Raw genomic sequence first — 10258 nt, 5'->3', positions numbered from 1 at the left:
TTAATTTTAGCTTATAATTCGACTTTTTGTCATTTATTTTTAACCTATTAAAAACATATCAGTAGACCAAACGTAGAATTGAGCTCTAATGATTCTAGATTATAGGATACAATTAAAATTCTTATACAAAATACCAAATTTGGTATAAAAATCACTATCATCATTAATAAATGCGAAATATATATATATTTTCACTTAAAAGTAGTATAAAAATAATATCATTAAATGGTGTACTTGAGTGCATTTTTGATGTGATTATTAATATACACCTGTCTATAAGTGTTCCAGAAAGCACACCTCGGGCCTTATCAAATGACACCGTTTGATATGCGCCTTTTGCCACCTTATCTGTAATGTCGAAATTCTTCCACGTACTATCACATGCCTATTCTTGTTAACCGTTTTATACATAGACGTAGTATAATTGTTGTATAAGAGTATAAATAGGATATTTTACTGGGAAATGATGAAGATGTTTATCATTGTTTGTATAGTTCTGAATTTATTTTTATGAATAGATTAGCATCGACGTTCTTATCCATTCGTAAATTATGTCCCCTTCTTTAAATTGAACATATTTTATACAAAATGATATTAAAAATTTGTTTCTCTAATATGGTTAAATCGACGAATGAATACATTTTAATGTGGTACACTGGCATTTGCCTTAGATAAATAATCTCTCCTAAACCTTATAATATCACATTCAATTGTTTGTAGCAGACAAGAAAATGTAATTATCTATTGCCAACGAGATATAACGTAATAAACGTGTATCTTCATTGTAAACAACTAGTCATAGTGATGAAGTTGTAAGCAGATAGCGGTCTGAAGGCATCGGCCCCGGACGGTTGCGAAGCCCGAGGCTTTGGAGTCCTGTATTTCGAAGCACCGTAGCAGCCAGCTTATCACAGTGGCACCCATTGGCCGGTTAAAGTGTTTGCGTTCCCGATACTAACAGCGGGAACCAATCGATTCTTCGGGCCGTCGAATCTTATCACAATCATGGTGGACATTTGTACCTCGTGGCAATCCCCTGATATCATATCTGAAGATATGATCGAGTGTATAAATATGGAACCATCGATCGATCGTCTCTCTATCGAAGTTTGCGCTGTGATCGATATTGACCGTTGGTATTTGTGTCCTATTTGGAATACTTGGCCTGGGCTAATTTGGGTTGGTTCCCAGTTTGTGTGTAACGTTATAAGTTTTTACGCTTACGAGGGAATTGTCAAATTGTGTTACATTTTTATTACGTTTATTAATTTATCTATGTGACGCGTTGTAAGTATCCAGCATACAGTCACACCTGTGATTACGTAATTAAAAAGCAGGTATTTATAAGAACGTGGAATATTAACGAAATATTTTATTTGCGATCACGACCAATGTTATTGTAATAGGTTATTTTATGAGGAATATTTGAGGTATTTAGAATAGTCAACGTAATGGGGAAAAGCAGTGCTCTTATCAGAGTACGTTAGCCGCACCTTTTCAAGCGGTGATAGCGCACCGCACGGCTTCATAACGAGCGCGTGCACTACGATTATCACACGGAATTAATATACTGGCGTCATACAAATTTATTTTATTTTTTGTTACAGAATGGAAAACGGCTAAGGTTGAGACTGAAAAAGGCTGCTCGTCTGAGTTGGACAGGGGATCTTGACAGTTTGCTATAATGCTGCCAGATCTATCTTTCCAGCTCACACGTGAAGTCATCTTCTTCGAACACATCATCATCTCACAGCGTGATAATAAACGAACGTCATCAAAAACAATTGCGTGAAGGATTAAGTGGAGGTGTGATCTCTTCACTTTTTATGTTTAAAGTGAGATTCAACTCCTCCAACTTAACCCTGAATCGCATATTCATCAGGGAGACATCTGATTTAGTAAATAAATATATGTGTGTACCTACGTTTCATTTGTGTCTCTAAGTTTTTGTAATGTTAAAAAATTAACCTGTAATCATTGTTAAATTTATTAAATGAGTAAAATATAAACATGCATAACGTTTGTTTTCTTTATTAAGTAGAATTCACAGTACAATAACTTAGTTTATAGAAATAGTTTAATAAGATAATAATACACTCTACATACACAATTCAATATTTTACTCGAAATTGCCGCCACGCTCTACGAGGGCGCCACTGTACGCGCATGCGAGTATTATGGGAGACCCAATCTATTCAGACTAGTATGAAGTGCATCACAAATCACAAAAAAAATCACAACAGCCATACAAAAAATAGGCAAAAAAATGTTGGTAACACCGGTGCGCTAAAAAAGCTTGCAAACTTCACGCACGTAACCTGCGCTGGACATCGACTCGTTCGTAGCTCACTCTGGGAAAATGTATATTGATTTTTCAAAGAAAACTCAACCGATGTAACAAAACACCGTTCGCGGAGTGTTTATACGCGTATTAAAACGTCGCGGTCGATGTGTTGTATCGCCGAGATGGTGCGACGGTGTATCTCGGCGTGTTTTAAGTGAGATCATAGTGTGTTGCGTCGCTCGGCCGTAGGCCCGGAGCCTGGCTGCGGCCAGGGCCTGGGCGCGCCATGGACGCCGCTGACCCGCTACGAACGGCTAGGCCGTGAGTATCACGCGCTCCGGAAATCCTTGAGCCGTCACCTAAACGCCCGCGTTGTTACGCGGTGGATTATTTTGGTCTCCTCGAGCTAAAATCCATCTGAAGTTGCGAAACGTCCCTTACATTCGTTCGCTCTATCGCAAAGTCGCCATTCTCTCGGTCGTGCGGCGTCACGGCCTCCGCATCGTTGCGCCATTTCGGAACGGCCGGATCGTCCGCGAGCGCTAGGCGAGGCGAGGACACGGCTATGTCGCGGTCGCAGGGCGGCAGGGCGCCGCCGTCGATAGTAATCTCGCAGCGCGGCGGCCGAGCGTGACTGCTCCGCCTCCGCCTCGTACCGCCGTGCCTGTCTAGTCCTCGTTGTGACCGTGTTCAGTGCATGAATGGCAAATGGACATTGTCATAAATCGTCAGTCGTGTTTACAGTTTTTGTGAATATAGATAGTTTCGCGCCGCCCTTTGTCCAACGGGGGCGGTGGTAGAACGCGGTTCTCATGCGGTCAGGCTCGCCTGGCGCTCACGAAACGACCGAGTGAATTATGGCTATGTGCATATACGTCGTGCAGTACACATACCTAACGTACGCGCCTACCTATCTATACTACAGTGCAGCGATGAGCGAAGGCTGTAACTACCTACCTACTCAAACAAAGCATTTTGCTCGCAAATCTATACAGCTAGCATGAACGGCTAGTTTTCGTGTTCTTTGTAAAATTTCACGTAGCATCGTTATCGTGTTTTTGTCGTGGCCATAATTTATGAGTTTCAAAACATCTGTGCTTGTCAATTGTCTAAATTAGTGTGCATTTTGAGGTTAGGCCGTGATTTGTGCTAAATTCGCAATTTGCGAGGCGAGTGGTTTCTGTAGTGATTATAAAAGTGTTTTAGGATGTTATTTTAAGACTTTTGTGTTCATAGTGTGGAAAAAAATGTGTTTGCTAGGCCAAAACTGTGTCAATAAGGACAGCACATAATCTTTGTGTTTTGAATCGGCTATTAAATGCAGCAATTCCACATAAATTGGTAATTAGATGTTTTTAATTAGTTTTGCAAGAATTTATAGTGTGAGTGTGAATGTGTGATGAAAGTATATACTTTAGTAAATTATTATTTTGTGCCCAGGTGATGGCCAAGTCTCTCATTTGTTGTCAATACTACATGGTAATTTTTCCCATATAAAATAAAAACACATTAATGATCAAAATAATTTTTCTCATTACATTTGTCTAATTATTTCTTTACTGACTACATAAAGATTTTGTTTTGTCATACATCTAAAATTTTAGCAAATGAAATGATAATATAAAATATCTTGCCGTAAGTAAGGAATCATTAAAAGTTATAATAAGTCACAAAACTTGAATTTGGTAACAAATTTTATTTCAAAATCTTTGAATTAATTGCAAAATTATTACAAATGAAAATCCTTGATTTATTATCTGTAGATGATTTTATAAATTTATTGATAACAAGGATTTTGTCGAAGCTTAATCCTGTTAAAGTTCTAATGAATCTAATCATAACATATACATATATATCTAAACCTTTAAACATTAAATTAAGAGTTTTTAATATACAATTTCTTATTATTATTAAAGATGTAGCATAATAATAACTACACTTATTTTAAAATAAGTAGGTATAATGTAATAAGAAGGGGTTAATAAAAATAAAAAAATAACTGCCATACATCATTGATGATTAATCTTAAGCACTGAACTTTTTGTACCTTTAAGTAATGTTTTTGTATGCATATTCTTAATTCAAGAAACACATTTAGCGTACATATTTTTTAATAAAAATTTTGGAGTTGTCAATTTTTATACAAATTGTCATCCATTCTTATACATTGGCAAAAAAAAACAAAATAATTATTGTGACTGTTCATTTAGTATGTAAATATTTGTTAGAATTGTTCCATTTCTAACAAATCAATTATTAATTTGCTTGTATAAAAATTTATCGTAATATGTACAAGTAAATGTCTCATTCAAATAATTATATGAAAGTTAAATTTGTGCTGAGATCTAAAGCAAAAAATTGACAAATTAGATGTACAAATTCCAAATTGCAATTAATATCAAGGATTAGTGTATATAGCCTTAAAAAGTATAAAACTTTTGAAAAATTTAATTTAATTTCCCACCAGACCCTGAATTTTAATATTTATAAACAAAATTTTGAGTCTATATACTTTGGTATCTCCAACCTCCATTTAATCATAAAAATGTTTATTTACTCTCTGTGATTCCTTATTTAATGGCATTGAACTACTATATTATCACATTTATAGACATTACGCATATAACATTTACATGATTATACCAACTCTTTAAAACCACATTAAACATTGACCTCTTGCCACTTGGCATTTGTACCAAATCAACAACATCAACTTTTCATGTGTCTGTTTACACTTTTTGACAATTTTTGCTAGTACAGATGGTATTGTATGTAAAATTTAGAAATTTAACAATGACTAACCATATGCACCTGAGTTACTAACTACCAAATAAGCACATAGGTACAATTCAGAATTGCAACATTTTTAACACCGTAAAATTATAACATCTTGTAAGAAATGGTAAATCTTCACTTTTACTCATTAATATGCTCATTAAATATTAAGCTATAATAACATATGTTAGTGAGGTGCAGAACCACAACTCCTCAATATTAAGTGGTTAATAAGGTTCATAATCATATACTGCAGCCTCCAACTTATTAGTTGAATGTTAAGTACAGTTCAAATTTTGAGTTTTAGTATAAACCAACCACACTTCTATCTGATGCTCTGTAAAGTTCTGGTTAGAGCAAACAATACAATTAAAAAGTAGTTGTATGTCAGTAGTACACTCACATCCAGCTAAATTCATCATGAACTCACAGAATCACTATCCCTTAAACTTGCGGTTACTATAATACTGAAAATGACGTAAGACTATACTATCATTTAACCACACAGTCATATTTTCTGATTGCCTCATAGGCAACCATGCCCAATTGTTTTTTTGGTTATTTTCAAAAGAAAGAGTGTATCAATGTGAGAATTTGTTTTTAATCTGTATTTGTTAATTAGAATAAAGTGAATAAATAAAATAAAGTGAATTGGATGAATGACAATGTTTAGTGATGTTTAGTTGCAAGTCATCCACATCTTGGATGGTCATAGATGACTTGATTGACATCCGGTTTATCTGTTGCTTGGTTTTTTGTATCTAATAGAGATAAACTGTAACATTTTAAATCATTGCATCAGCAATTTTACTTTATTATTACTTTAATGTAATGACATCATATAAATATGCCAGAAAATAATCATATTACTACAGATTTTAGGGTCATTCATAACATACTCATTATTAAACTTTATTACTAATGTTTATGCTGTTGTATGTTCCTTTGAGTTTTCACTGTTCTGTCTAAGTATTTAAATGATTAGAGGATAATTAAAAGTTTTTAATAGTAAAATGATTAAAGATTTACATATTACGCAAAATGTTCTATTATATGTTCTAGTTTAACAGTCTATTAATTTATTTTAAAGTCCATAAATCAAATTTAATAGACGAAAAAGATCTCTTGGTAAACTCAATAAAAATGTTATGATAATTTGTATAAAATCATCAAGTTTGATAAACTATTTTATGAGCCTCAATTAGTGAATATTTATCAGTTAATAAAAGCATACTGATATAATTCATTTATATTTTAGTGGTTATCAAATAACTATTAAAACACTTGAAGTGAGGTAGTTATTTTGAGCATTGGTTGTTTAAATTTTAAATTTAGAATAAATAACATAACTAACACTTGGTAATAATTTTTACATGAAAGACAATATGAAAGCATTTAATAATAGCTAAATCAGGGTGAGTTTATGATTCTTAACATTCATTATAATATTGTGGACTTTATACTGTGACCCTTTAGTATGTTTTGAGTAAAGATTTTTTTTGTTATTGATACCACTATAGATTAGATGTTGCTTCCAGTTTAGCAGAGAATAGTCAAAATTTGTTCTTATTTTCAGTAGAATTAACTTAATATCAAAGTATATTCTTCTTAATGATTAAAGGGTTAAAGTTCTTGGTTATGATCTGTATCTGTTTTAAAAATATGTGTATAGAATAATTAAGGATGAAGCGGGTTAGTCTGAATTTTTAATTATAGCAATTTACTCTGTGATCACGATTAGGTGAATAATTATAAATGTATCATTAATATTATCACTGACATTGAAGGGTTATGGTTCAATGTCTCCTTTAACATTGAACATATAGGATTTTTTAATTGAGGGAATGTTTGTTTATGTTAGTTTAACAGACGGTTTTGATTGAAGAGATGTTTAGGATACTCCAATGTTTTTAAGTATTTGTTAAGAGAGGTGGAATAGCTTCAATGACGGACACACATATACGGCGCTATATAAGCATAATACAATCAACCATCATTGCCTGCAGTGTCCTCAAGGCTGCACGCACACATGCAGACATACACAATAACTAAAAATCTATTAATTGAACTTTAAAAAATAAATCACTATAAAATTGCTGTTACTCGAGGAATCTTTTTGACGAAAAAAAATAAATGATTTTCCATGTATTAGCATGGTTTTTGATTGTTAAGAGAAATTTTTACAGATAACTTTTTGGTTTTCTTTCTATTGAATCAAATTTGAAGCATTAAGTTTCTACTACTTTCAAATAAACATATTATATATCATGATTAGCATGGAGCAAAATTAGCATTTAAGTTGCTTTTTTCTATATTTTTTTAAATTGCAGTGGACCCCTTAATTTAAAACATAAAACTATCTTACGTAGGCCCCTTTCTAGTTCCTGATGATTTTTAATTATTATACAGTTTAGTAAAAATTGCCTAAATTTTACTGTTCCACATAAATAACATGGACACATAAATTATGGACAAACAAACTCATACCCTCCCAGTTATGAAATGAAAATATTTTTTTATACATATATGAATTAGCAAATTATACACATAATTTTGACTGTACTAAAAACTAAACAAATGACATGTATAATCGTATATAAAGCTTATAATTTACTTTTATTTAGTAAATTGTAATATATTATTTATGTGCATTAAAAGAAATTTCTGTAATTAAGGTTTAATTTTCTTTATTTGTTGAACAAATTATATGCTGGTCTAGAATATCCTTTTGGCTCATAAGGTATTAGCGATTTTCCTTGTTACAATTAATTTAATGTGATAGTAAAATTTTCCTCTCCCTTTTAGGATGGGTTTGTTACTGGTGCTTATTATTAAATAGTAATATATTATTTTATAAATGCATTAGTATTAGTCTCCTTAATTAAATGCCTTATCGGTAAGCAAAATGGATCGAGACTGAATAAATTAATGAAGAGTTTATTTTTAATAGAGTAAAATAACTTTTATAAGTAGAAAATATATATATTCTTATTAAATCGTAGTATTATCCATTGTAGAATTCGTAGTATATGGAGAGACCAAGCATTGGTCTATAATAGATGATTTGAGTCTCAGTGAATGCATGTTTTTCCGAAGTATCGCGTCGGTTTTCGTTGATTACGACTTGGTGACATGATAACAATGAGGTCATATTTTTGTTAGCTTATCAGCAGTCGAATAAACCTTGAAAATGGCAAAAAAAAAACGATAGAAACGTCTGACATGTAGTCCTTTTCGCAACCATGCTTTCGGTCATAATAGTATTCTATTTAGTTATTTCGTTTCATTAGCAAATTTTCGATTAATTAGCGAGTTCGATGATCTGTTCCTCTTGATGCTATTGCTGAATTACTGTATTATGAATTTTAGTAAATACAAAGTGCTGTTCGTTAGTCTCTAAATATCGCGGATAACTAATGGGCTTCGATTTTTTTTTTTTGTTCTTTTAGTTCAAAAGGTAGGAGAAATAGTGTCGAAAACTTATTCCATGGCGTTGCGTAGTTCGCTGGGTTACCTTGTATTGTGCAACTGTCGAAGTGTTTCACGATACCTTCGAAAATAGCATGCGAATGTAGTGTAGCTAGTGATACAGTAATTAATTCGCAAAATAGAAATTTAACGAAATATTTACCACCGTGTGCAAAGAGTAGTCGCCCAGAGACAAGGTTTCATATTTCCACCGTACGTGCTGAAGTTGTGCTGTGAGTCGCTTAGAATATCAGCCAGGCAATATCTGCGTTATCTCGCTAGAAGTAGGTCGTTGTACTTGATCTCCATCGTTGCAATTCAACATATGGAACGTACCTATATTGTGTGTGAGCGGTGGTTATATATATTATTATTTGTATATAAAATAAACTACCGTTACGAAACATGTCGCTTTTAAAATTTTAATAAGCGTTAATGGATCGTTTACAGCGGATTTTTTATACAGAAAATACTTTTTTTTTTTTTTTTTTTTAAGACGCATGTCGCTAAGCTAGCTGACGCTCATAATCGTAATTTTTATAACGTGGCTTACGTGCTCCTCTACATGCACTGCTATAAAACCTCAAACTGTTTGGCAGGTGTAAAATAATAAAAAGAAAAAGAAAATTGACATTACTAGAAGAACCTTATATTTATGTAGATAAATAAAAGGTTCTACTAGTCTTCCGCCCCTCGGTTTTACCCGCGTAAGTCCGTATCCCGTAGGAATATCGGGATAAAAAGTTACTTCTGTCTTATTCCAGTTGTCCAGCTATCTACGTACCAAATTTCATTGCAATCGGGTCAGTAGTTTTTGCGTGACAGAGTAACAAGCATACACATACATCCATCCTCACAAACTTTCGCATTTATAATATTAGTGAGATTTAGTAATTCGCTCAACTGGTCATGAGTCTATATCACAGAAAAGTTCTTAAATATTTTGCCGCTCTTATTGACCGGCTGGTCATTTTATCCTTGTCGCACAAAAATGGCGCCGTTCCTCGTAGCATCCGCCATATTTAATGTGCGATGACGTCATATGGTCTACGTCCCATTGAGCTGCAGTAAAGGCGTATCGTTGATAGATAAACGTAACGCGTCCCTGTATGTTTTAGTATGGATGTTGATCAAATAACATAGCAAATAGTGTGGAATTCATTTTCAAATGTGCTCAAATCCTCTTTGATGACGTTGCTATGAACAGTTTCTGTATGATTTTCGAAAAATATTTAACATTGCATTAATTACGCAGTCGGTGTTAGCCGGCTAGCTTCTAGAATGTTCTTTTGTCGCGAAGAACCAACTAATCATATTGTTTAATTAAACCTTTAAACTAAATCAGCTTTCTGTGCAAATTAATTTTCATAATTATAAAGTAACACCTAAAGGATCGCGTCGCTGTCAGTCCGTCTATGTGAAGGTTCTGTTCCACAGAATCGAATTAAATCCTCACAAAGGTATTTTCTTCACTGGTGTTATACTGACGTAGAAGTATCCGCCTTCATGACATCTAAGATCCCTTTTAAAAGCTTCATATATATTCACTTTGTGTACCTACATACTCATAAATATCTAATAGTAAAAAAAAATCAACTTTTTTTTAAATAATTTTCTAAGTAATTTTTTTATACATAAAACATGCTTTTTCCCGCAGCTTCGGCTAAATTCTGAGTAGTTTAACAGATGTTACCATATATATAAACCTACCTCTTCAGTTATTTTCCCTAT

The 10258-nt window shown here is 33.1% G+C and overlaps 1 protein-coding gene across 2 annotated transcripts in view; it reads left to right on the top strand.

The window, feature by feature from the left end:
* Positions 1-2040: 2040 nt before the first annotated feature.
* The window catches only part of LOC119837551 (atrophin-1), a 61637-nt gene continuing 53419 nt past the window's right edge, over positions 2041-10258 (top strand). The window contains exon 1 of one of the 2 annotated variants that reach the window (XM_038363163.1): positions 2041-2605. In XM_038363163.1, coding sequence (XP_038219091.1) covers positions 2571-2605 — 35 coding nt within the window. In that variant the 5' untranslated portion in view covers positions 2041-2570. The other variant, XM_038363164.1, reaches the window with a different exon arrangement.

Source organism: Zerene cesonia, chromosome 28, assembly GCF_012273895.1.
Source record: "Zerene cesonia ecotype Mississippi chromosome 28, Zerene_cesonia_1.1, whole genome shotgun sequence".
In the NCBI taxonomy this organism is placed as follows: domain Eukaryota; kingdom Metazoa; phylum Arthropoda; class Insecta; order Lepidoptera; family Pieridae; genus Zerene; species Zerene cesonia.
The sequence above is the reverse complement of the archived record's forward strand: the minus strand, read 5'-3'. Positions and strand labels throughout refer to the sequence as shown.